The 27455-nt window shown below is 44.3% G+C and overlaps 2 protein-coding genes across 5 annotated transcripts in view; one reads left to right on the top strand and one right to left on the bottom strand.

The window, feature by feature from the left end:
- LOC138951045 (uncharacterized) overlaps nt 1-27455 on the top strand; it is a 511167-nt gene that overhangs the window by 445885 nt on the left and 37827 nt on the right. The gene's annotated exons all lie outside the window — the stretch shown is intronic.
- On the bottom strand, nt 21150-27152 carry LOC138951036 (uncharacterized). 4 transcript variants are annotated; one of them, XR_011450949.1, is made up of 5 exons: nt 26697-26889; nt 26290-26386; nt 25043-25217; nt 24061-24170; nt 21150-22169 (listed from the first exon to the last, which is right to left on the bottom strand). XR_011450949.1 is itself a non-coding variant. In XM_070322718.1 (4 exons), the coding sequence occupies exons 2-4, from the start codon at nt 26374-26376 to the stop codon at nt 23368-23370; spliced, it is 1065 nt and encodes a 354-aa protein (XP_070178819.1). In that variant the 5' UTR covers nt 26377-26386; nt 26697-27152; the 3' UTR covers nt 21150-23367. The 4 variants fall into 4 exon arrangements, 3 of the variants coding, with proteins under 3 accessions (XP_070178819.1, XP_070178820.1, XP_070178821.1); XM_070322718.1 differs by having other exon boundaries at nt 21150-24170; nt 26697-27152; XM_070322719.1 differs by having other exon boundaries at nt 21150-24170; nt 25043-25137; nt 26697-27152.

Below are 27455 nucleotides of genomic sequence, written 5' to 3'. Positions count from 1 at the left end.
CGCGGGGGTTTCACTCGATATTGAACTTTTGAATCGCGTATGCCATCTGAGCACTCTCAATTACATTTTTTTCATGACACATTTACCTAAACCTGTCTTTCTCAGCTTGCAGCTCCATACTTATCAGGGGTACTGTTTTAGGGTTAAAACGTCACTTTTTGGCAATGTACCAAATCACGATTAAAACCAATCAAAACTGGAGTTTTCTTGTGTGATGTTATTTCCAAAGAGTTGCTCTTGTCGATAACATTTGTTAAACCGAGCTCCTGAACTTACTGTTTCCATACCAGAACTTTAAAAATCAGTCATTGCGAAATTGAAGGGGGGTGCTTGGCTTTTTTCTTTGTGTATATTTTGATCTTGTTCAGGTAAACAGTCATATTCTTGGGTCTCGCGCGCGCGCGTGTGTGTCTGTGTGTGTGTTTGCAATGTGAAAGAGCAGCGGACATGTTTCAGTGTATTCAATTGACCGAATGTTTAATCAGGAGTCAGCGTTCTTTTTATATTTAGTCAAGTTTTGACTAAATATTTTAACATCGAGGGGGAATCGAAACGAGGGTCGTGGTGTATGTGCGTGTGTGACAGTGTGTGTGTGTGTGTGTGTGTGTGTGTGTGTGTGTGTAGAGCGATTCAGACTAAACTACTGGACCGATCTTTATGAAATTTGACATGAGAGTTCCTGGGTATGAAATCCCCGAACGTTTTTTTCATTTTTTTGATAAATGTCTTTGATGACGTCATATCCGGCTTTTCGTGAAAGTTGAGGCGGCACTGTCACGCCCTCATTTTCAACCAAATTGGTTCAAATTTTGGTCAAGTATTCTTCGACAAAGCCCGGGGTTCGGTATTGCATTTCAGCTTGGTGGCTTAAAAATTAATTAATGACTTTGGTCATTAAAAATCGGAAAATTGTAAAAAAAAATAAAAATTTATAAAACGATCCAAATTTACATTTATCTTATTCTCCATCATTTGCTGATTCCAAAAACATATAAATATATTATATTCGGATTAAAAACAAGCTCTGAAAATTAAATATATAAAAATTATTATCAAAATTAAATTGTCCAAATCAATTTAAAAACACTTTCATCTTATTCCTTGTCGGTTCCTGATTCCAAAAACATATAGATATGATATGTTTGGATTAAAAACACGCTCAGAAAGTTAAAACAAAGAGAGGTACAGAAAAGCGTGCTATCCTTCTTAGCGCAACTACTACCCCGCTCTTCTTGTCAATTTCACTGCCTTTGCCATGAGCGGTGGACTGACGATGCTACGAGTATACGGTCTTGCTGAAAAATGGCAGCTACTTGACTAAATATTGTATTTTCGCCTTACGCGACTTGTTTTTACTTTGAACCGTCCGGAAATCATGTCCATACTATTGCAAAAGTGTTAGACGCCGCTCATAGCAGGCACCCATGTTTTAGAACGCCAAGCCTCACGTCATTATTATTATTATTATGGTGAGCTTATATAGCGCGAACCACAATTAACTGTGCTCTCCGCGCTTTACATACTAATTTCTGCCGTGTGAAATGGAATTTTTTACAGACAGACAGACAAACAAACATTTTTTACACACAATATATAACGCATTCACATCGACCAGCAAACCTCAAGCCTGTTAGGCGAAACTTTACCTTTCACGGCCTTTATTCCAAGTCACACAGGTATTTTGATGGACATTTTTATCTATGCCTATACAATTTTGCCAGGAAAGACCCTTTTGTCAATCGTGGGATCTTTAACGTGCACACCCAATATAGTGTACACGAAGGGACCTCGGTTTTTCGTCTCATCCGAAAGACTAGCACTTGAACCCACCACCTAGGTTAGGAAAGGGGGGAGAAAATAGCGGCCTGACCCAGAGTCGAACACGCAACCTCTCGATTCCGAGCGCAAGTGCGTTACCACTCGGCCACCCAGTCCATCACGGTGTGGGAGACGTTCCATGCGTAAAAACCTCTGAGGCAGTTAGTGTTCCAGCTCTGAGGTGCCACTTTTTTTTCTGTCTTTCATAATGTTCAGTTACAGAGCAGTCCATACAAAATGCTCAGAACGAGAACATTTTAACATTTGCTCAGACCTGGAACATTTCGTACACGCAGATTTCACCACTTTGATGGGAAGTGTTAAATATGTGACCTTCCACCACGAAATGAGTGGCATGTCACCTTTGCATAATTTTCATATTTTTACATGTTCCTAAAGAGTTGTTTATGCTCTATCCAGTGGTAAAAACCGTTTTAGAAAAGAGCGAAAACTGTTAGAGTTATAAGCCTGTGACTTAGTTGACCCTCACGCTGTTACCAGACACTCCCTGGACTTATATTGAGCCTAGCACAGAACCGCGCGAGGTGACATGCGACTCATTTCGTGGTGGAGGGTCACATTTATGCTATTCTATGAGCAGGAGTACATATTTCATCTATACGGGCCTTATTTTGTCCGTTTTACGAATCGCGTCAGAGCTGGAACAAACCTAAGCTCCGCCCATTTTGCTATTGCTCAGAGCTGGCACATCGATTAAACGAGTTAATTAATTTTGAGAGAAATCTAGGAGCAATCTGACAAATGTTTTGACGCCAAAACCTTGCTTTTGCATTGCTTCAGCTCCCCATTAGGGTTTCGATGGTCTGTGTTAGTCTGTATCGAGCATAATCACGAAAATGCACAACAATCTCCACTTTTTGACATACATGATCAATTATTGCGATAAATATTCATTGTAGCATCTAGTTGCCTACATTTGGTAATACCCAATGCATTTGTGAAGGTTACAAACCAAAAAGTATAGTAGACACGTATAACGTACAGTTGCGATCGATCTGAGCACACTGCGGAAAAGTGGCCCCTCAGAGCTGGATCACTAACCGCCTCAGAGCTTTTTACACATGGAACGTCTCCCACACCGTGTCGTACTTCTTGTAAGTTACGTCACACGTAAACTTTGCGTCGCTATTCTTCTAATCCGAAAATGCACAGAGCTGCCTTCTTTTCTGCATGTTCAGTAAGTTTGATTGATAACTTTTTCCTTTTAAATTCTTTAAGACTTTTCGGTGTGCATATTGCCATGTGTCTTTGTGGTAATTTATCAACTTTGATTGGGTTTTTGAGAGTGAATGTTTACAACCGTTTACCTCTGATACACCAGTTAACAGTTTCGGCGTTTACATGAAACGAAGAAGTAAAGCGGAAGAGGAAGAAGTACAAACATACTCGCAATAAACGATCTGCGCACGCGTTCAAATCAAAGGGGAAAAAAAGGAAAATCGCATGTTTGTGTGCCCGATGTAATCCTTAGAACCTTTACACTCTTTCTTCGAACACTCAAAAGCAACTTCAGGGCTGGAAGACTACAAGATTACACTTTCTGCCGACTGAATCTACGCTTTCTCAAATCAACCGGAACAGGAAGAAGAAGAAAACACTCTCGAAAAAACAATCTGCGGATGCGCATTTTCTCAAAAAACAGGAAAACGGAAAAGGAAGAAGGAGCAAAAGTGCTCGTAGAAAAAGATGTGCGCATGTGCGAATCTAAAATGGCCGCGGAACTGTTAATCGGTGTATACACCAGTTAACTGTTTCGGCGTTTACATGGAACGAAGAAGGAAAGCGGAAGAGGAAGAAGTACAAACATACTCGCAATAAACGATCTGCGCACGCGTTCAAATCAACGGGGAAAAAAAGATAATCGCGTGTTTGTGTGTCCGATGTAATCCTTAGAACCTTTACACTCTTTCTTCGAACACTCAAAAGCAACTTCAGGGCTGGAAGATTACAAAATAGCACTTTCTGCCGACTGAATCTACGTTTTCTCAAATCAACAGGAACAGGAAGAAGAAGAAAAAACTCTCGAAAAAACGATCTGCGGATGCGCATTTTCTCAAACACAGGAAAACGGAAGAGGAAGAAGAACCAAAAGTGCTCGTAGAAAAAGATGTGCGCATGTGCGAATCTAAAATGGCCGCGGAACTGGCACCGAGCGTCACGTGATAGTTACCGATGCGTCCGCCATCTTGGTAAGGCCTCCATGTTTCCGGTTATCATCAAGAGAGTAGAAAACACAGTTTTCTGTTGCCAAAAATGGAAAAAGTGAAAGGAAGGGACAGTAGGAAGTATTTTGATCGGTTGGACAGTGAACATAGGGTTCGATACCTTGAACAAATCCAGCATTTGAACGGATTTGACCCGTACAGCTGCCCAGAAACCTCATGGACAGAGGACTATAATGCGATTCCACCTTTGGACTTTCCGAGTCTCACAAGCTATCTGGTGTGTGGCATTAGCGCCTACACTCTTGACCAGTTCAGATCTTACAAAAGTTTGGAGGCCCATATGCAATTTTAATTTTTATGTGTGTGTGTGTGTGTGTCTGTCTGTGTGTCTGTCTGTGTGTGTGTGTGTGTGTGTGTGTGTGTGTGTGTGTGTGTGTGTGTGAAAGAGAGAGACAAGAGAGGGAGAGGGATAGAGAGAGGTGGCGAGAGAGAGAAAGTGAGAGAGAGAGACAGACAGACAGACAGACAGACAGACAGACAGACAGACAGACAGAATGCATACCCTAACGCAGGCACACCGGTACGCAGGCACACACACACACACCACCGCACACACACACACACACACACACACCACACACACACAAACACACAAATATACACACACACAAACATGAGCATAGGCACGAAACGCTGTTCGTCCAACCAATTAGACCTAATCAAATTACTGTATCAAGTATTTTGTTCAAGAGAGATGCAGTTTGATTGTTTGTTTGTTTGTTTGTGTGTGTCTTATTTAAAATGTTTCATACTTTTAACGTGGAGAGAGACAAGAGAGGGAGAGGGATAGAGAGGTGGCGAGAGAGAGAGAGAGAGAGAGAGAGAGAGAGAGAGAGAGAGAGAGACAGACAGACAGACAGACAGACAGACAGACAGACAGACAGACAGAATGCATAGGCTACTCTAACGCAGGCACACCGGTACGCAGGCACACACACACACACACACACACACACACACACACACACACACACACACACACACACACACAAATATACACACACACAAACATGAGCATAGGCACGAAACGCTGTTCGTCCAACCAATTAGACCTAATCAGATTTTCAAGTATTTTGTTCAAGACAGATGCAGTTTGATTGTTTGTTTGTGTGTGTCTTATTTAAAATGTTTCATAATTTTAACGTGGAGAGAGACAAGAGAGGGAGAGGGAGAGAGGTGGCGAGAGAGAGAAAGTGAGAGAGAGAGACAGACAGACAGACAGACAGAATGCATACTCTAACGCAGGCACACCGGTACGCAGGCACACACACACACACACACACCACCGCACACACACACCACACACACACACAAACACACACACACACACAAATATACACACACAAACATGAGCATAGGCACGAAACGCTGTTCGTCCAACCAATTAGACCTAATCAGATTTTCAAGTATTTTGTTCAAGACAGATGCAGTTTGATTGTTTGTTTGTTTGTGTGTGTGTTTTTTAAAATGTTTCATAACTTTAACTTGGATACAGAGTTTTTACTTCCAGCACATGGCGAATGTTGTCCACTCCCCACAAACGTACAGCCAGGAAACGAACAAACACAGACAGACATTTATTACCAACACTTCTTCGAATCCAGTACTCTCTTTCTCATTTGCCCCAAAACTAAAACAAACACACGAAACAACACCAAATACACAAGAACGACAAAATCGTCTATCTTTGCAGTTCCAAGTTCAGGTCTGTTTATGATCGAAGCTCCGGATAAAACTGACTGATAACAGAGTGAATTTGTAGATGAAAAGTAAAGCAAAATGGAACGCCAACCTCCTCCTGCTTGACACATCTTTCATTTGCGATCCTTGGTTTGTTTTTACTTTCGGATTTCGAAAAAACTGAACATTCTCATTGATTCGGTTTACAGCACTGTTGTTCGAACCCATAAAACAGCTTTTAACGCAGCAACGCACTCCTTTCTCGGGCATTTTGGTGGCAGATTTGACGATCACAACAGACAGATAGCGTACTTTCGAATTATGGACCTTATCAACATGGCGACGCGCAATGCGTGCTGGGATTGACTGACGTCACACGCTCGGTGGCGCTTTGATGTGGAAATCAACTTGGACAAAACTGCAATAAGAAATGTTAAAACCGCTATAAAGCCTGTTTTGCAAAATACGTGCACGCGTGAAGATGTCAGAAAAGTACACCTGGGAAAATGCTTAAATTTTAAATGAAACATAGAACTTTTTCTGGCTTTGCGGCTTGGACATTTTGTGCTGAGTGATGCAGTTCGGGTGCAAGGTCGGGTCACGTCTGGACTCCTGTTTTTAGGTCCAAATGTTAGAGGGGTGTCAGCCTTCAACAACTCGCAGATTTTCACGACCATAACATTATTTTTGATCTTACAAACGTTTCATAAATTAATTGCCAAGTAACAATGAAATGTTTTATTTTAAGTCAACGTGCTCACAGGTTAACAGTGTTACTTAACGGACTCTGCACGTAAAACACGCAGCCGACAACGTTACTCCTCAAAGAAACAAAAGTGAATGCGCCCCAAACTTGAATGACGTCTTTCCTCAGTGACGTCTTTTCTTGATGTTGCATTCTGTGTTCCATGCCTGAAAAAGAAGGCAGATTAAAGGCGTTGAATATGAAGATCAAAGACACTTGTACTCACTCTGCAAGGTAAGAAGCTATTGAATATCACGCCGTTTGTTTCCCACTGTCGTTTATGTTACAAATACGCTAAACGTTCATTTGACAAGCCTTTGGAATGGTGTTCAAATGTCATCTGCAAGTCCCATTGCCACAAGAAATCGCGTTCAACATGTGAAAGTGTATTCTGGTGTTGTGCTTAAAAAATCTCTTTTGCAGGTACTGGCACAAACAAATCTGCATTTATGTTTGTGTGTGTGTGTATCTCAGATCTCTATTCATCCCTCTCTGACTCCTATCGTCTCTCTCTCTCTCTCTCTCTCTCTCTCTCTCTCTCTCTCTCTCTCTCTCTCTCTCTCTCTCTCTCTCTCTCACGCACACACTCGCACAACACACACACACCCATATCCATATCCATCCCACACCACCTTTCTCTCTCTCTCTCTCACACACACACACACCCACTCGCACAACACACACACCCATATCCATCCCACACCACCTTTCTCTCTCTCTCTCCCGTCTTCACTATGATACTGACTATGGGAAAGTAGACACCACACTTTTAGAGACAGCTAAAGAGAGAGAGAGGGGGGGGGGGACTGAGGAGAGAGAGACAGAGAGGGAGGGAGAGGAAGAATACAAATGCTCAATGCATTTAGGCTGTCAGCTCTTTGCAACGTTGTGGGGGTGGGGGGAGGGGGGGGAGAGAAGATTCTTCTCGCTTTGTAAAAGCCCTATAGCCACTTGTGTGCCCACATGTGAAAGGTAGGCCTATGTCCGTCAAACCACACAAACACACACTCAAAGCACACACAAACACACACACTGACGTGGTCGAGGTTTTATTTGTTTGTTTGTTTGCTTAACGCCCAGCCGACCACTAAGGACCATATCAGGGCGGTGCTGCTTTGACATATAACGTGCGCCACACACAAGACAGAAGTCGCAGCACAGGCTTCATGTCTTACCCAGTCACATTATTCTGACACCGGACCAACCAGTCCTAGCACTAACCCCATAATGCCAGACGCCAGGCAGAGCAGCCACTAGATTGCCAATTTTAAAGTCTTAGGTATGACCCGGCCGGGGTTCGAACCCACGACCTCCCGATCACGGGGCGGACGCCTTACCACTAGGCCACCGTGCTGGTCGTGGTCGAGGTACAGTCTCACAACCGCCGCCCAAACGTTCAAGTGTTTGGTCGAGTATGCTTGGCGCTGGTGGACAATAGAGTGCTTCTTTTCTTCGGCTAAGTGGCCGGTGTAACACGACATTTGTACTCCACGAAAAGTTTACTCCGGAGTAAAAATGTCGTACAAAATTCTTACTCCGAGTACACCTTTCGTACGAGAAAAAAACTCCCCCAAGGTACGAAAAAATTACTCCCTCCACGAAATTTTGACTCCCCCAATTTTGACTTTCAGTAAAAATCTCGTACGCGAAAATGGGATGCGGGCGAAGGGATAATGCCAATATGTGATCTCGCGCAAACAAATGTCGCGTACCCCTTCCACCACCAAGACTAACACGGGACAGGGGAGTAAAAGTTGCGTACACCTGGCGTGGGCAGTAAATTGCTCGTGTTAGGGTGTATTAATGTATGTCATGTATTCGTTATTTATTCGTCAGGGGAGTAACATTTTCGACCGAAATGGTGACTCGGAACACACCTATCATTAGAAGTATTTTTCTCGTGTCATGGGGGAGTAGTATTTTCGTAAAGGGAGTACAATTTTCGTACGAAATTTTTACTTTGGGAGCAATTTTCTCGTGTTACACCGGGGGTCAGGGGTATCCATATGTGTGGGCAACGTTCTGTGTAGTCTTTAAGCTGCGTCACGACGGTCTTTTTGATGTACCATTGTGCGACTTTGTTCTTTGTCATTTTTGACTCACATGCAAAGCAAAAGTGAGTCTATGTACGCACCCGAGTCGTCCGTCCGTCCGTCCCCCCCGTCCGGCCGTCCGGAAAACTTTAACGTTGGATATATTTCTTGGACACTATTCAGTCTATCAGTACCAAATTTGGCAAGATGGTGTATGATGACAAGGCCCCAAAAAACATACATTGCATCTTGACCTTGCTTCAAGGTCAAGGTCGCAGGGGCCATAAATGTTGTCTAAAAAACAGCTATTTTTCACATTTTTCCTATTTTCTCTGAAGTTTTTGAGATTGAATACCTCACCTATATATGATATATAGGGCAAAGTAAGCCCCATCTTTTGATACCAGTTTGGTTTACCTTGCTTCAAGGTCAAGGTCACAGGAGCTCTTCAAAGTTGGATTGTATACATATTTTGAAGTGACCTTGACCCTGAACTATGGAAGATAACTGTTTCAAACTTAAAAATTATGTGGGGCACATGTTATGCTTTCATCATGAGACACATTTGGTCACATATGATCAAGGTCAAGGTCACTTTGACCCTTATGAAATGTGACCAAAATAAGGTAGTGAACCACTAAAAGTGACCATATAATTATCTCATGGTAGAAAGAGCCAATAAGCACCATTGTACTTCCTATGTCTTGAATTAACAGCTTTGTGTTGCATGACCTTGGATGACCTTGACCTTGACATGTATTTTGGTAGGAAAAATGTTTAAAGCAGTTCTTAGTGTATGATGTCATTGCTAGGTTTAGCTGAAGGTCAAGGTCATGTAAAGGTCAAGGTCAAGCATGTGAGTCGTATGGGCTTTGCCCTTCTTGTTAAAGGATCAAGTCATCTTATCACAAACAAACACTTGCTTTAGAGACAGAGACAATACTGATTATCAATCTGAATAAAAAGAAAACACACCAGTAACCAGGTTAGGTACGTTTATATCTATATCAATATTTCGGCATGTTTCTGCCTTATTCGGGATGGTAAAATAGACTGCATTTATAGTGTGATTCTAGAATAGACTGCCTTACAACTCGGTCCGATTGTTTTGGTTCAATCTATTTTTGGCATGGGGATTTTCGCATTTCTGCGCACGATACGATAGGATGTCGAGGCCGTTCTAAATTCAGGAATCCGCGTTCAAAAGGTTACGTCGCTCTGTTCTAAATGACCCATGTAGACCTTGACGTCATGAAAAACGTGACAAAATGTTTCTTACAACTTGATTCCGGTATTGTTCTCCTGCCATTGTTTTCTTCGCGTTGTTGTTTTCTTGTGCAAATTCGCATTAGGTCAGGCGAAATGCGGCGCAACAAGGACATTTGTTCTAGGATTTCAGTGAAGTAAGTTGGAGGAAGGGGGTGAGTGGATCGCCATTTCGACTTGATGTTCAAATTCGTTTTAAATGTGGTGAGTGAGAGAAATCTGTATTGACATTGTGTGACTGTGTCAATAGAATTATTATTTCTAGCGCCTGTATTGCGTCGTAGGCTGTTGTCACGATCGGGTGACAGAGACCAAGAAAGTGTCACTCAGTGGAGTGCCTGTTCTTGGTCGATTATGATAGAAAGCGCCTGTGCGTGATATTGGGCTACAGCAGAGGTTGCTGACAGTGCTCAATGAACACGGATGTTTTGTAGCGCACGAGTTTCACAGTGGGGGGTTTTTGCTGTCATAGGGCTGACGGTTTTTCGCTGACAGCGCGCACGGGATTTTCAGGGATTAAGTTTCTCGTGTCTTTTTTCTGCTTGGGAGGCAGAATTGTGTATAGCTGGACTGGTTTTGTGACAAGGTCAGTCACGTGTTATTGGCTAGGTTGTCTGGGAGAGACACAAGGGCGGCGCACTTGACACCCAGCGGCAGAAGGGGAAGGATCTAATACACAGTTTCTAGAGTATGATGGTTTTTCACCGAATATTGTATTCGGCACTCTAGGGGAGCTTCCACTAGTTTTTCCTGTCTCACTGCCAGTACTTTGCTGAGGACAAGTCGTCAACTTTCCTTCGTCGGCGATGGCTTTCGCATAAGGATTCGACAAGGGGTTCTGGAGGTTTTTGGTCACTGTTGACGAACAGAGGCTGTTCCAGGGAGGAGGCGGACTTTGCTTCCATTGAGAGTACAATCATAGGCTTTTGAGGTAATAAATCATTATTTAACGCTGTTGATGAGTCTGTGTTGTGGAATGAAATACTCTTTGTTGTTCTTTCCAGGTTAGCGCATAATTTACTCTCTGTGACGCTAAAATACTAATCTGTATATGGTTTTTGCAGATAGGGAGAGAAGGACGGAAAATGACTGTTTTGTTGTTGTAAAAAGTCCGTTTTGTGCAGGCCCACGTGCTCGATGAGATATTTAAAGATGACATGTTTTAAGGTGGTGGGTGAGGGGTAGCTGACATGTTTAGTGCACCGATGCTTTCTGTTTGCAGCCTTCGTTCGTTTCGTTTCGTGTTCCTGTAACCGCTGCACGGCTGCCTTTGGCGGGACACTGCTAGCTGCAGACGTTGGAGCTGGGACCTGAGGAAGCTACGCTAACCGGCTAACCAGCAGACCGGCTAACCAGCGAACCGGCTAACCAGCAAACCGGCTAACCAGCAACCCGGCTAACCAGCATACCGGCTAACCAGCATACAGAAAGAAAGCTAAGTGCACCGTGTCTTACGCACCCCGTTGACCACCGTTGTCTTTTCTTATCTGTGATTTCATTGGAGTAGTGACAACGTGGGGTGTGTGACACCTGCACGAACTAGAGCTTTTCGAACAGAACATTCGCATTTAACTATATTTACACGGGTTCAGCGTGTTACTATAATTTTCTATATACTACTGGCATTTTGTCAGTGAACACTGGTTTTTTTACGTGTTGAGAACGTAAAAGGAACATATTTTGAGTGAAGGCTCGAGGGAGGTGGAGAGTTTATACATAAACAGGCGTCTGAAACTTATACTTTTGTTGACTCTATTTAATTGTATGCCTGCGAGAGTGGATCGTGGTGTGGTTAGTTAATTAGTAGTAATTAACCGGTTCATAATCACCTTAAGTGATATATTGAAACGTGACACATGGGGGCCAAGCCGGGATTTACTCAGTTAATTTCCAACTGATAAAGACCCACCAATTAAGGATAACTAAGAGCAGATAATCTCGTCAGTGCTCGACTTATTTTCTGCTTGGTGCTACCCTTTTTTGTATAGTTTTGATCATATACCACACCTTAAGCGATTCACATCTTGCAGGAAATGTAAATTGTAATTTGTGAGTTATTGTATGCGCTAACTGTGATTACTTCCCTTTCCTTTGTTTGTGAATCTTTGTTGTTGTACGTTCAGAGTTTTCCGTTGCAGAGAGCTGAGCGGGGTTAGCGGATTTGTTATTCGTTTTACTCAGTTTTCTCTACATTGTTGTTTCGCATTCTGTAACAGGTTACATTTCTACCGTCTTGTTTTACTTGGATTTTTCTCCATATTTTGACTTTGTTGGAATTTTGGGGGGGAAGGGTCCGAGGACTTCTGTCCTAACCAAGGCTGTGGGAGACACTCTGTTTCACCGCAAAAAGCAGCCGATAAAGTAGGCCACGGCTGTGGGAAACACTTTGTTTCACCGCAAAAAGCAGCCATAAAGTAGGCTACGCGATTTGTTCTACACCGTTTGGATTTTTCTTCTGCATTTTCCGGTTGCTGGATTTTTTTGTATCCATTTCATCACCGCGTGGTCTAGCTATAGCTGCGTTAGACTTACTTTGGTAATAAAGCTTTGCTAAAACTAACCATGGCTACAGGGGGATCTCCTACGAGGAGAATAACTTTCGAGACTCCTGGGAGCGAGCAACCGACTGAGCGAGACGCACGCGTTAGAGCCCGAAGCGTTCTAAAACGCTTAGAAGTGGAACGGAAGGAAGAATTTGAGCGACTGACAAGAAAAGAAGAACGTGACCGACAGGACAAGAAAGACGAACTTGACAGACAAGAAAGGGAACGACAGGCTGAACGAGACAGACAGGAAAGGAAAGACGAACGTGACAGACAAGAACGGAAAGAGAAAGATGAACTTGACAGACAAGAAAGGGAACGACAGGCCGAACGTGACAGACAAGAAAGGGAACGACAGGCCGAACGACAGGCCGAACTTGACAGACAGGAAAAGAAAGACGAACGTGACAGACTAGACCGAAAGGAACAGGCGGATCGCGATCACCAGCTAGAGCTAGCTAGGCTACAGGCCGAGAAGGGTACGCTTACTCAGGCTAGCGCGCCGACGTTTGTTGCCGACCGTACGAGACTGCCGACGTTCGACGATGACAAGGACGAGCTCGACGACTTTTTACGCCGGTTTGAGCGCATTGCATCTGACCAGAAGTGGGAAGAGGCCACGTGGGCTAGCCGCCTTAGCACCTGCTTGAAGGGACGCGCATTGCAGCTCTACAACGCTTTGGATGACGACGAGGCGAGAGACTATCAGGCACTAAAGAAGGCGTTACTCCAGCGCTTCAACCTGACTGCGGAAGCCTACAGACGACGTCTGCGTAACAGCAAGAGACTGAGCGGCGAGCTGAGCCATCAGTTTGTGGCACGCCTTAACCTCTACCTGCGGCGCTGGGTGGAGATGGCCGAAAAGGACTGGACCGTCAACGACCTTGCCGACCTCATAGTCATGGAACAACTGATGTCCAGCCTGCGACCTGAGGTGGTGACCTTCGTGCAGGAGCACCAGCCTAAGACTACTCAGGAAGCAGCCGACTGGATCAGGGTACACGAGGACGCCCAGGCGATCTCTGGCAAATCTTCAGGCTCACGGCCGGGAAAATCGGGAAATTCAGGTTCTTCAGGACCCAAGGACGGGAAGGACGATCAGGGACACAAAGGATCAAGTTCCAGAACTGACATCCAGTGTTACTACTGCAACAAGCGGGGCCACGTGAAGAAGGACTGCCACAGGAGACAGGCTGACCAGAAGGGCGTACACTTTGTTGGCAGTGAGGAGTTAAGGGACGTCACGAGCTCATGCACAATTCCACAACTCTGCGTTCCGTGCTCCAGGAAACATTTCCAGCCCCACTGCAACGTCTACGTTAACGGAGTGAAGGGCGAGGGTCTGCGGGACACAGGGGCAGACATGATAGTGGTTCGGGCGAGTCTAGTTCCAGCTATGGCCTACACAGGAGACAGCATCAGGGTGAGAATGGCCGAGGCATCTCACGCTTACGACTTGAACACGGCAGTGATCAAGGTCGTAACACCGTTGTTCACGGGGACCATTGTGGCCGTCGTCATGGACGATCCTCCATGCGACCTGCTCATTGGAAACCGGGTTCAGTTTGTGGACGGCGTCACCAGGGAGGTTCCCGTTTATCGGTCTCCCGACGTCATTTCAGTGCTCACGCGGGCACAGGCGGAGCGAGAGGACAAACCTCTCAAACCCCTACCTGCTGCACGAGCTGCCCTGGGGAACGTGACCCCCGCGCTTCTCGCGAAGGCTCAGGCATCTGATCCGACATTAGCGACTCCTCGGGAGCACGCGAAGTCGGGGAAGGTGAAGCTGAGCGGGAAGCATGGGAGGTCAAAGTTCCTCAGGGACAAGAAGTTGCTCTACCGTGAGTTCAGCAACAATGAAGGTGCATTCAAACAGGTTGTCGTGCCTCGCGAGTTTCGCGAGGGTGTCATGGCAACGGCACACGACTCGATTCTGGGAGGTCATCTTGGTACCAAGAAGACCACGGATCGTGTCTGGCGCCACTTTTACTGGCCAGGCATCTGCACGGATGTCCGACGTTTCTGTGCGTCCTGCGATAAGTGCCAGAAGGTGGTTGCCAAAGGAAGGGTGAGGAAGGTCCCCTTAGAGAAGATGCCGCTCATCGACGAACCCTTTCGTCGGGTGGCAGTGGACATCATCGGGCCCATCTTGCCTGCGTCTGAGGACGGAAACAGATACATTTTGACCATGGTGGACTACGCTACTCGATACCCAGAGGCGATCCCTCTGAAATCGATTGAAGCCACGCGAGTAGCTGAGGCTCTGGTTACTATGTGGTCCCGGCTGGGAATTCCATCAGAGGTACTCACCGACAGAGGCACGCAGTTCACGGGAGGAGTGATGGCGGAGGCAGCACGACTGCTATCACTGGAGCAGCACTTCACCACTCCTTACCATGCTCAGTGCAACGGACTGGTGGAGAGGTTCAATGGCACCTTGAAGACCATGCTGAGGAAACTAGCTCAGGAGAAACCACGCACGTGGGACAGGTACATCCCAGCATTGCTTTTTGCATACCGCGAGGTTCCTCAGGAGAGCTTGGGCTTTTCCCCATTTGAGTTGTTGTACGGCAGACAGGTACGCGGTCCCATGGCTATCCTGCGTCAGGCTTGGACAGACGAAGAAGCTGACGAGGAGGTGCAGACGACAGCGACCTACATCGTAGAACTCAGGAACAGGATTGAAGAGACCTGCAAACTGGCTCAAGAGAACCTGGGAAGAGCAGCACAGCGTTATGCGCGAGGATTCGACCGCAAGGCACGGCCGCGCAGCTTCAAGATTGGAGAACGGGTGTTGCTACTTCTACCTGTCTAACACAACAAGCTACAACTGCAGTGGCAAGGACCTTTTGAGGTGACAGCGAAAGTGGGCCAGAACGACTACAGGATCGTCATGAACGGGAAAGCACGCCTGTACCACGCCAACCTGCTGCGCGCCTACATAGAGAGGACTACCTACGGGGAAAAGGACAAAGTGACAGAAGCAGTTGCTGTCGTGATGGACGAGACAACGGAAGAACAGGGAGAAGGACGTGTACCAGTTTGTCCGTTGGAGGCTAGTGAGGATCACACGGACGTGCACATCTCACCTGATCTTGGGGACGACCAGCAGGCGGACCTGCAAGAGATCCTGAAGGATGCAGCACGGGTCCTTACAGACATACCACTTCAGACGCATCTAGAGGAGTTTACCTTCGACTTGCTGGAGAAACAGCCAGTGAGGACGAAGCAGTATCCCATGCCTCATGCCCAGAAGGAGGTGGTCAGGAAGGAAATCGCCGACATGACGAAGTTGGGCGTCATCGAGCCAGCGAACTCTCCCTACAGTTCACCAATTGTGCTTGTGAAGAAGAAGGATGGACGCGTCAGGTTCTGTGTCGACTACCGGAAGCTGAACAAGATTACGGCGTTTGACGCGGAACCCATGCCTGATGTGGACTACCTCTTCAGTCACTTGGCCAAGGCCAAGTATTTTTCAAAATTAGACCTCACCAAGGGGTACTGGCAAATCCCAGTTGCCGAGGAAGATCGCCCAAAGACTGCATTTACCACTCCATTCGGCCAGTTCCAGTGGACAGTCATGCCTTTTGGTCTACAGAATGCAGGTGCCGTCTTCACTCGCATGATGAGGAAACTTTTGGAACCATTGAAGCGCGAGGACATCAGCAGTTTCATCGACGATGTGCTGATCGCGACAGAGACATGGACTGAACATCTCGACGCCCTGCGCGACGTGTTCGGAAGGTTGAAGGACGGAAATCTGGGAGCTAAACCGTCCAAGTGCTACTTGGGATTTCGGGAATTGTCTTTCCTGGGTCATGTTGTCGGCGAGGGATTGCTCGTTCCAGAGGACGACAAGATCCAGAAGATTCGGGAGGCGGAGCCACCGCGCACGAAGAAAGAAGTCAGGTCGTTCCTGGGCCTAGCCAGCTTCTACAGACGCTTCATCCCGCACTTTGCCGAAATCGCACTACCACTGACCAACCTTACCAAGAAACTACAACCGACCGTTGTAGTGTGGACTGAGGAATGCAGCTCCGCATTCAACACCTTGAAGAGGCGACTCACCAGTCAGCCTATTCTCCGACTACCAGACCTGAACAAGGACTTCGTGCTGAGGACAGACGCTTCAGGGAAGGGACTTGGGGCAGTGTTGCTTCAGGAGACAGAGGGGTTTTTGCACCCTGTTTGCTTCGCCAGCCGTAAGCTGACCTCGGCCGAGGCAGCGTATGCAACGGTTGAACGCGAGTGTCTCGCCATTGTCTGGGGCATCCAGAAGTTCGAAGCGTACCTGTACGGACGACCTTTCTGTCTGGAGACGGACCATCAACCTCTGCAATATCTTCAGGTTGCAAGGTTGGCAAACGCCAGACTTATGCGCTGGGCGTTGATTCTCCAACCGTACCAATTCACGGTACGCGTCATTCCGGGCGCCAACAATGTTGGAGCTGACTTTCTCTCTCGGGCTGTAGAGGAGAACATGACTGTGAGCGAAACCGAGGTTTCGTCTTGAAGAGGGGAGGTGTGTCACGATCGGGTGACAGAGACCAAGAAAGTGTCACTCAGTGGAGTGCCTGTTCTTGGTCGATTATGATAGAAAGCGCCTGTGCGTGATATTGGGCTACAGCAGAGGTTGCTGACAGTGCTCAATGAACACGGATGTTTTGTAGCGCACGAGTTTCACAGTGGGGTTTTTTTGCTGTCATAGGGCTGACGGTTTTTCGCTGACAGCGCGCACGGGATTTTCAGGGATTAAGTTTCTCGTGTCTTTTTTCTGCTTGGGAGGCAGAATTGTGTATAGCTGGACTGGTTTTGTGACAAGGTCAGTCACGTGTTATTGGCTAGGTTGTCTGGGAGAGACACAAGGGCGGCGCACTTGACACCCAGCGGCAGAAGGGGAAGGATCTAATACACAGTTTCTAGAGTATGATGGTTTTTCACCGAATATTGTATTCGGCACTCTAGGGGAGCTTCCACTAGTTTTTCCTGTCTCACTGCCAGTACTTTGCTGAGGACAAGTCGTCAACTTTCCTTCGTCGGCGATGGCTTTCGCATAAGGATTCGACAAGGGGTTCTGGAGGTTTTTGGTCACTGTTGACGAACAGAGGCTGTTCCAGGGAGGAGGCGGACTTTGCTTCCATTGAGAGTACAATCATAGGCTTTTGAGGTAATAAATCATTATTTAACGCTGTTGATGAGTCTGTGTTGTGGAATGAAATACTCTTTGTTGTTCTTTCCAGGTTAGCGCATAATTTACTCTCTGTGACGCTAAAATACTAATCTGTATATGGTTTTTGCAGATAGGGAGAGAAGGACGGAAAATGACTGTTTTGTTGTTGTAAAAAGTCCGTTTTGTGCAGGCCCACGTGCTCGATGAGATATTTAAAGATGACATGTTTTAAGGTGGTGGGTGAGGGGTAGCTGACATGTTTAGTGCACCGATGCTTTCTTTTTGCAGCCTTCGTTCGTTTCGTTTCGTGTTCCTGAAACGGCTGCACGGCTGCCTTTGACGGGACACTGCTAGCCGCAGACGTTGGAGCTGGGACCTGAGGAAGCTACGCTAACCGGCTAACCAGCAGACCGGCTAACCAGCGAACCGGCTAACCAGCAAACCGGCTAACCAGCAACCCGGCTAACCAGCATACCGGCTAACCAGCATACAGAAAGAAAGCTAAGTGCACCGTGTCTTACGCACCCCGTTGACCACCGTTGTCTTTTCTTATCTGTGATTTCATTGGAGTAGTGACAACGTGGGGTGTGTGACACCTGCACGAACTAGAGCTTTTCGAACAGAACATTCGCATTTAACTATATTTACACGGGTTCAGCGTGTTACTATAATTTTCTATATACTACTGGCATTTTGTCAGTGAACACTGGTTTTTTTACGTGTTGAGAACGTAAAAGGAACATATTTTGAGTGAAGGCTCGAGGGAGGTGGAGAGTTTATACATAAACAGGCGTCTGAAACTTATACTTTTGTTGACTCTATTTAATTGTATGCCTGCGAGAGTGGATCGTGGTGTGGTTAGTTAATTAGTAGTAATTAACCGGTTCATAATCACCTTAAGTGATATATTGAAACGTGACAGCTGTTATCATAGGTATGACGTAGGTTTCAGGGTTTCGTCATTTCAAAGGCAGGGGTGTCAGCTTGTGTCTATTGGTTACGTCTGCGTGTTCGATTTGGATGAAACACACAGACTGTACTATGCATTTGTTTGAATATTCCTGAATGGGGAATGTTTAGTTTTGTTCTTAATAAGTTAAATTAGTTTAGATCGTATTGATAAAAGAATGTTTGGGTTGGTGACGCATAATCAAGCAGCGTCATATAGGGCCCTCTCCCCCCTTCCCCTTTTCCCGACTAAAATGAGTAAAAGTTGAAATGAACTCGCCCAACGTTGAAACAAACGCGCACGTCTGACCTGGTACTGGCAGAGACAAGCATGTCAAGCTTTGCCGGAATTTGGATGAATTATGCATTGTGGATGTTGTGCATTTGTGAAGTGAAACAGTGTGTGTTGTTGTGTAGTCTACCAACTGGACTGATCGGGTGATGGAGTGGGTGATGGCTGTATTTCCTGGATTTTGAATGCTGTTGTGAACCAGGGAGTTTTGTTTCGTGTACAGAGATGATGTAGATCAGGTGAGAATAGACCTTTTGTTATCGGTACACCTTCTTTGGAATTGGCACAATAATTTGATGTATAACTAACAACAGAAGCGACAGAGGTGGTTGGAACAGCGAGTGCAGGGACGGGGCGGTGTGAGAGCACAACGGGACAAGGGAACAAGTGTAAAGACGAAAAAAAACAAAAACAAAAACAAACAAGAGGCGAAGCCATCAAGGCTCACGTAAGAAATCGACAAACAGTAACACAAACTCAATCACACACACACACACACACACACACACACACACACACACACACACACACACACACACACACACACACACACAGAAAGAGCATAGGTGAAACTGTGCAAGAAAGCGAGACACTAATAGGGAGATTAAGTGTACAGTGCCAGTGGTAGTCGTAGTGGTTAACTTAAGGAAAATCTATGTATCATTACGCGTTCCGCTTACGGTAACGAAACCGACAACGACGTCTCGGCGAGTGCGTTTAGTTTCACTTTCGTTAACGTAATGGTAGGGAAGACAACTGATGCATAATTCTAAAGAGTACCGTCCCATGTCTTGACTCTTCATTTGGAAAAAGAAGAAAAGTCTTACCCGTAGCAGACGACGCAGCAGAGACGACACAAAGAAAACCAACAACCACAGAACCGGTAAGTGCAATGTTGTGGCTGTGTCTCCGTTTCCCTTGAACAAGGGGTACGTCTTCTGGATATGGGCAGCAGTCTATTTTACTTGGCCAAAGACTGTTTTCGGCAGAGAGAGAGAGAGAGAGAGAGAGAGAGAGAGAGAGAGAGAGAGAAAGAGAAAGAGAGAGAGAGCGAGAGGAGGGGGAGTAGTGTCTGTGTGTGTGTGTGTGTGTTTCCATTGGCGTTATTATCCAAATAGTCAAGAGGTGTACGATTTGATTCGCGGCATCTTGTAATCATGGACTTGCAGGCGTTTAGATCCAAGGCGTGCAGACACACGTGGGTTTGCAAGAAAGGGAAATCATTCACAAAACTAGCAGATCAAGTGCGGAATTTTTATGGTGTAAAGTGGGGGGTGGGCGCTTACAAGGTACTATACCCTATGCACGGTTTTGGACTAAAAGTGGGGGGTGGGCGCTTACTCGATACTGGGCGCTTACAAGGTACTTTACCGTATATAGGCCAAGATAATACGGGAAGCAGCCCTGGGCAATCTGCAAAAGGCCCAGCCTTCCGGCAGTGGTGAAGGCAAGTCTCTCATTGACATAGTCTCTGCATATCCAGGCCAAAACTAAAGATAGTTGCAGCAGAGTTCCCACAACAAACAAGCATAAATGAAACATAGAATTAATGGTTGGACATATTTGTACTCCCAACTGTATTTTGTTTTTGTTTTTTTGTTACTCTGTTGTGTGTTATATTTTGATTCAGTAAAAATGTCGATTGCTAAGTTCACTTTTGTTTTCAAATCTTGTTCAAATTTTGTGTGTGAGTTTGTGTGATTAGAGATGAATTATTCAAAACACGCAAGGAAAACAAGGTTGGCATTATCCTCCTACATTCAGTAATATTAGGCATGTATGAAGTCTAAAGTTCCGCAACATCTACAGTTTCATATATTTTAATTAAGCACAAGGTCACACGGAAAACCCATTCTTCTTTTTTTATGCCAATGGTGACAAGACAACAAGCGACCCTAAACTACCTGTTAGCCGGCCGCACTGCTTGACCTCAGTACCAGAGCGACCGCAAGCAAAGCCCGACTTGATATGGTGATCTTTGATTACTTTTCCTTCACTTATCCAAACATTATTCTCTTCCTGAATTTTTATAAGCCAGACTCCATGGCAAACACCTAGCAATGACCAGGATCAGAAATACATCTCACTTTGCCAAGTCTGAGTAGTCTGTTATTCTTCTTTCTTGATTGATTGCCTCCCTTTTACCATAAAATTCTCTGATTTCCAAATCTGAGATGCATGCATCAGTTTTAGTGTTATGTCTGCAATAAATTTAGTTTCTGTACATTTATCATTAATCATAATTATTCCAATAAATTGACTTGCACTAAAGCTAAGTTAGAGAGAGAATTTACTGACAACAATTAAATCAGATCTAGAGTGAGTTGTTTCAACATAAAAACAAGCATTATAATTGTACAATCACATAGACATGTATACACACTTTGGACTGAACTCTCACTCTGTAATACAATTTCAAACGTTGAATTTAATTACTATTTCTTCAAGCTTTGCCATGCAAAGGGCAATATTTTAACAAATCTCAAATGTATGTTCTGTTACTCAAAATAATCCCTTTAACTTCAAGTAATATTAATTATAAATTATTTATAACACCTTATACGCACATATATCAATCAATCAATGAGGCTTATATCGCGCATATTCCGTGGGTACAGTTCTAGGCGCTCTGCAGTGATGCCGTGTGAGATGAAATTTTATACGGCCAGTAGATTGCAGCCATGTCGGCGCATATTTACCTTTCACGGCCTTATTCCAAGTCACACGGGTATGGTAGACAATTATTAACTGTGCCTAAGCAATTTTGCCAGGAAAGACCCTTTTGTCAATAGTGGGATATTTAACGTGCACACCCAATGTAGTATACACGGGGGGTGGTTCGGACACCGAAGAGAGTCTGCACACAAAGTTGACTCTGTGAAATAAATTTCCGCCGAACCTGGGATCGAACTCGAGCTGACAGCGGCCAACTGAATACAAACTGAATATGTGTAGATAACCAATTCTAACTTCATATGACTATAATTTGATTTTCCATTTGTTTCACTTCCAAAGTCAAATAATCATACAGCAAATAGTACACAAACTCATTTCAATTCATGGACAGATCCAGTTATTAATATGTGGTTATTTAGGAATGTAATGGCACTAGAACTGCCTAAATGGCAGGTAAAAATAGTTATACACGTTAAAAATACACTCAAGCAAAATATGTGAGTGTACGTGGGAGTTTCAGCCCATGAATGTAGAAGAAGAAGATTGGATCTTTTGTAAGGACGGGTCCTGAGGCAAATCCACACAGCCCAAATATTTGACAGTTCAGTGTCTTTGAAAAAGTTATGGTTGAAGAACAAGATTTTCAGTGAAGAGTGGAGAGTCCCATGTGACTGCCTGGCTGGTGATGATGGTTGTTTAGTGGCCGCTTGGTACCGAGGTATGAGCAGACAAGAAGACCCTCTGCCTGCAAACTACAAATACAAATTACAACACAGCAGTACCCATGTCAGAGATCCATGTGCACACCTACTAATGCATAATGAAGAATAGCATGTACTAAAGTAATTTGCGAAAGCAAGTACAGCTGTACAGGCTGATGAAGCAAAGTAGCACTAGCAGTTACTTCAAGAAAGTCACTGTCCTACTTGATATGTCAAAAGCCGGTATATACCACACAAACAAATTACGTTCAGTGTCAGTATGAGTGACCATCAGATATGTATTTATACACAAGTGACAAGAGCATACAATTTTACAAATGATCAATAAATGGAGGTCAGCTGGGTTCTTACCTGGCTTTATTTTTTACGCAGGTTCACTTGATAATAGACATATGCTTGTTTGGAATCAGTAGCGAAATAAGAAACAGGCCGCAGCCAGTATGAAACGTTTAAAGCGCGCCCCAGTTGGGTGCTTCTTTTTTTGTGTGTCAATTTTACAGACGACAGAAATGTCTGAATGTGCAGCATCTATTTGGTTTAACCAAATTTAACTCAATAAAGTACCACTGAAAAAGTTGCTTTTGCATTTGACCGACTATTAGGGTTTAACGTCCTCTTAGACCAACTGGTCTATATTGGGACAGGTGTTGGTAATACGCTGAAAATATGGTGTGATACTTTGATTCGAACAAGCCCGCTGTGGCTGTCTTCTTCGACACACCAGCATTGGGTTTGTCTTGTCAAAGTATTGAAATACGATCATGATAATCAGAGATGAAAGATCATGCAAGCGTGTCTTCGTGTTTTCCAAGCCCTGAGACTTTTGCTGTGAACTTGGGATCTTTTTCGGGGGTGTTCGGACACCAAAGAGAGTCTGCACAAAGTTGAATCCGAGAAATAAATCTCTTACCGAACGTGGGGATCGAACCCACGCTGATAGCGACCAACTGGCTACAAAGCCAGCACGCTACCAACTTAGCTACGTCCCCGCCAATTGCATTTGACCAGATACTTGTAGTTGCAAACCGGGTTATCCACCATATTTTGAACTCCCACCAGGCGACCGGGCAGTAGATTTGGCCATCTCTAAGCAGTGAAATCATGTTAATAATTTAAAGCCTTCTACAGGGTCAATTTGTTTAGATGCTTGGCCATTTGGATGCCAAACACCATGTGACACAAGATCAATGCAATGAGCATTTCTTCTACTTGAGAGCTACACAGACAATTAGTAGAGATACTCCTCCAGTGTTGGTGGATTCAGTCCAAAGAACTGTGATGTCTCACTGCCATGTAGGCAAGTATGACAGTTGGACAACAAAACTCCAACCAGGTAGAGTTTCCCTACAGGAGACAAGAACAGCTTCAAATTTTTTTTGAAATCCAAAAATGCCCACAGCCTAACAATTTTTGAAAATTCCCATTCAACAGAGTTTCTCACCCTGCTCATTTCTGTGTTGAAGGCCTGTTGCTCTTCTGTAATCTGTCCACGGTACGGCCTCATCAAGTTAGGGGTCAAGGGGTAGGCTCGGTCCCCATACAGGTACATTTCATCTCCTGCTGGAGTGACCATGTGCTGCTGCATGTGTTCAAGAATGCCACTACCATTCAGCAAAGCTGCGTCATGTCGTCGACCAACCAAGGGCCCAAAAACATTTGCCACAAGGCCATTTGGTGTCACGACACACTGAAACTTTAGAGAGTGCACCCTCTTATGGCCATTGTACACTTCTTGTTGCAAATGGCCGGGGCGACACATTGATCGTATTGTGCCATCAACCATCCCCCAACAAAACTCCAGAGGAGCCCCCTTGGCATGTATAGCTGCACAGTACCGTTCCAGTTGGGGCACTGTCAGCCATGGCTGATTGAGGTTTGTTAGTTTGTCAGAAAACTGATCATAGATGAAGTCGATACCTACCTTGAACAGCACACACAACTCCGGCTTGGGACGATGAAACATCTGCGAAAGGTCAGCAAACCGGCATGGGTAAGCCAACCTCCGCAGACAGATGCAGAGCACCTCCAATCCTGAAAAAAATCATAAATTCAAATGAGCCTGGTGAGTGTGTATGCGAATGTGTGTGGAGAGGCATATTCTCATACAGTCTTCAAGTTCAAAATAATAACACTGCAAAAGTTTTCTCACGCGCCTTAAAATATCCAGCCCGACATGCTTATCATCAGTTTGATTTTCTATTTATCAGGTTTGACACAGTTACTGGCTATACTGCACACACAAAAACAGTTACCCGACAAGAACAAAATAAAAATCTTTTTATTTTGAAGGGGGGGGGGGGGGGGACACCACGAAGACAAAATCAATAAAAACAATTATCATAAAAAAAGTTAAAACAAATAAGTCCTTTGCACATCAAAAGTAACTTCCCTTGAACTTGGATTCATGTAACAATGGCGGCCACTTCGTCAACTTGTAAAAAAAATATTCATTTATTTTGTTAAACTAATATGAATAAATTATCAGTATCGACGCATCTTTATTTATCCTGTTACCATATTTCAAAAATAATTTCACTCAACTCCACAGACTAAGTCAGTAAGTGGCACAACCAATTCACTATTATTTCTCTATTGTCTAAATAGAGTACTGTGTCGACCAAAGGGGCTAAAGTTAGTCAGGTACATTTTGTGATTCAAGTTCAAAATACATAGTTCAAATTTTAGATTTTAAGCAATCCCAAAATAAATTATGCCCCAACTCAACGCTCCGCTTTAATCTTTTACGAAACCTGAAATAGTAAAAACAACTCACTGAATATTCACAGTAAATGCAAACTTCACGACTTTGCGAATCAAATCATGGAGGAGGATCATTAAACTATCATTCTGACTGAAATACAACTCAACTTCACAGCAACCAGGGTAAAAAAATAAATCCTCACCACTGGCCTTGGTTCCTTGATTGTTCATTCCATTAGGCGCCTGCATAGTCCTCTGCATTCCCAGAAGGGCGCACAGTCTCCGAATCTCTTCCGCGCTGAAGCGAAATAAGTCCTCACATTCGATGGCTGTGAAGTGATCAAGGGCGAACTGACCCTCATAGGCCCTTCTTTCTGGCTGTTGAAATGTAGGTTAAACTTAGTGAAATCATGGATCACTTGTACACTTTATTCAATTAATTAGCCTGAAAATTCTGCTGAAGCTACTCAAATCAATACTGGGTAACAGAGGGAAAGTTAAACTCCAACATTTTAACTCGCCAGCTGGGCGAGTAACTTCAAGAAAGTCACTAACCTGGCAGAAATTTCGCCGCCCCGATACATACCAGTTCCCACAATTGATCTGCAGTAGCGTTAAAACCCTTTTGGTTGCATTTGACCAGAATTTTAATTGGCCAGCCAGGTGAGTTGCGAGCCTGTTCTTACTAGCCAAGCGGATTGTTTACTCGCCCCTGCATAACAAATGACCCTTACAGGTTGAACTTGAAGCATGTTGGATAAATAGTTTCAACTGTGCATCTCAAAAAGCACCAGTTGACAGTATTCTGATATAAATACTGTGTATGTTTTAGAACACAGAAGTTTCCTTGTACTGAAGTAATTTGATCCTAGAAATAATAAAACTAGAACCAAGGTGCCTTGTGCTTAAAAGTCTGATAGAACCAGTAAGTGTAACATCCTTCTTGAAAGTACATGTATTGCTATCAAATTAAAATGACACAAGAACACAAACTGACAGTGACACAGACTCTGTGACAGAGAGTGGACTTAATAATAATAGTCATGCTTTGATGAAACTAAAACTCTGACTCACTGACTGCAGATTTGGTCATCAGTTTCCATTTGATTTTGATTCTTGAACAGTAAATAGTTAAAACTCTATGTTTATAAACCATTAAATGTAAGTAACAAAGTCACACGGAAACCAAATCTAGGTGTAAGTGTTAGATCTACCCAATATCACTATCAGTATCACTGTTGATTCAGACAAGATCACTATAATGACTATGAAATCTAACCAAAAAAACATTTAATTTTTTACATGAACAACATTTAAAACCTAACCATAACCAATCCAAAGTAACCTCACCGGCCATAACCAAAATATACGCCTGTTCCTGACAATTATATTTTAGCGGAACCTTTAATGCCTTTAGAAGCTAGACCTAAGCTTTGACTTGTTTGCTAACCTGATCAAGAAGTGCGAAGACAACAAAATCATCTTCTGCGTCATCCTCGTCCCACGCCGCAAGCTCAAGTTGGTCCCTGGCATCCATGAAGATCGATCTTAAAACAAAACATAAACAGCGAGAGGATTGGAACATTTGCAACTTTTCACTGCATAACTCATCTTCCAGACAGTAAGCGAAATCGAAATCGAAAAGGGTGAATCGAAAAACTGAACACAACTCAAAAGCGGCCATTTTTTGTGTGTTTGAAATGTGAAAAAGCTTGCTCTGTTCAACGCTTAAATTACAGCATCAAACCAGGATTATATCACACATTAAACTGACATTTGTACCATTAAGTGGTTTAGGAACATACTAGTTATAAATAATCGTGTAAATAAACAAGCGTTCGCTCAGTTTTTACATACCTTTTGGGGCTCGTTATTTTCGTCGATTCAACCACAGCTCGTTAGCGGATCGAAGGAAGCATCCGTAAACTTTGACCCCTAACCTTTGAACTGCGCACACATCGCTGACGTCAACACATAAAAAAGTACCGATAACCACTAGCACTACCACTGGCACTGTACACTTAATCAGTCTAATATCTAGATCTGTCTGTCTGCATGTAGCCTACTTACAAGGACACGACTGCCAACTAGTCTCGGCGCGCTCAAAATAATAATGACCGAGACTGTCAGTACTTCCTTCGCGTGACGTCTAACCCTCTTACGTCATAATGTGACGTCAATGTAATGTGACGTCTTCAAATGTTAGAGTTTCTACCACAGACATACACACGCACAGACGCACGCACGCACGCACGCACAGACAGACAAAGTTACGATCGCATAGGCTACACTTACGTGAGCCAAAAAAACAGAAGAGAAGGCCAATGACAAGATTGAGAAAACCTAACATGCATGATGTATTTTAATACTGGAACTTGAATAATTGTAATTGTGGTTATGATGACTGTGTGAGATGATACTTTGATATGAATTGTCGTTTCGGTAATTACTGACGTTGCTTTTACTTTTTGTTTTCCCAGCCGAGCGGACTCTTGGTGGGATAGCGTGTTTTTCTTCTAGGTAGTGTTTATTACCGTGTTTATTACCGTGTTTATTACCGTGTTCATTACCGTGGGTTTTTCCAGAGCGTGTTGTGTGTTGGTAGAGCACACACTA

The sequence above is a fragment of the Littorina saxatilis genome, linkage group LG16 (assembly GCF_037325665.1).
Source record: "Littorina saxatilis isolate snail1 linkage group LG16, US_GU_Lsax_2.0, whole genome shotgun sequence".
Lineage (NCBI taxonomy): Eukaryota > Metazoa > Mollusca > Gastropoda > Littorinimorpha > Littorinidae > Littorina > Littorina saxatilis.
This window is presented reverse-complemented; position numbering and strand designations above follow the sequence as displayed.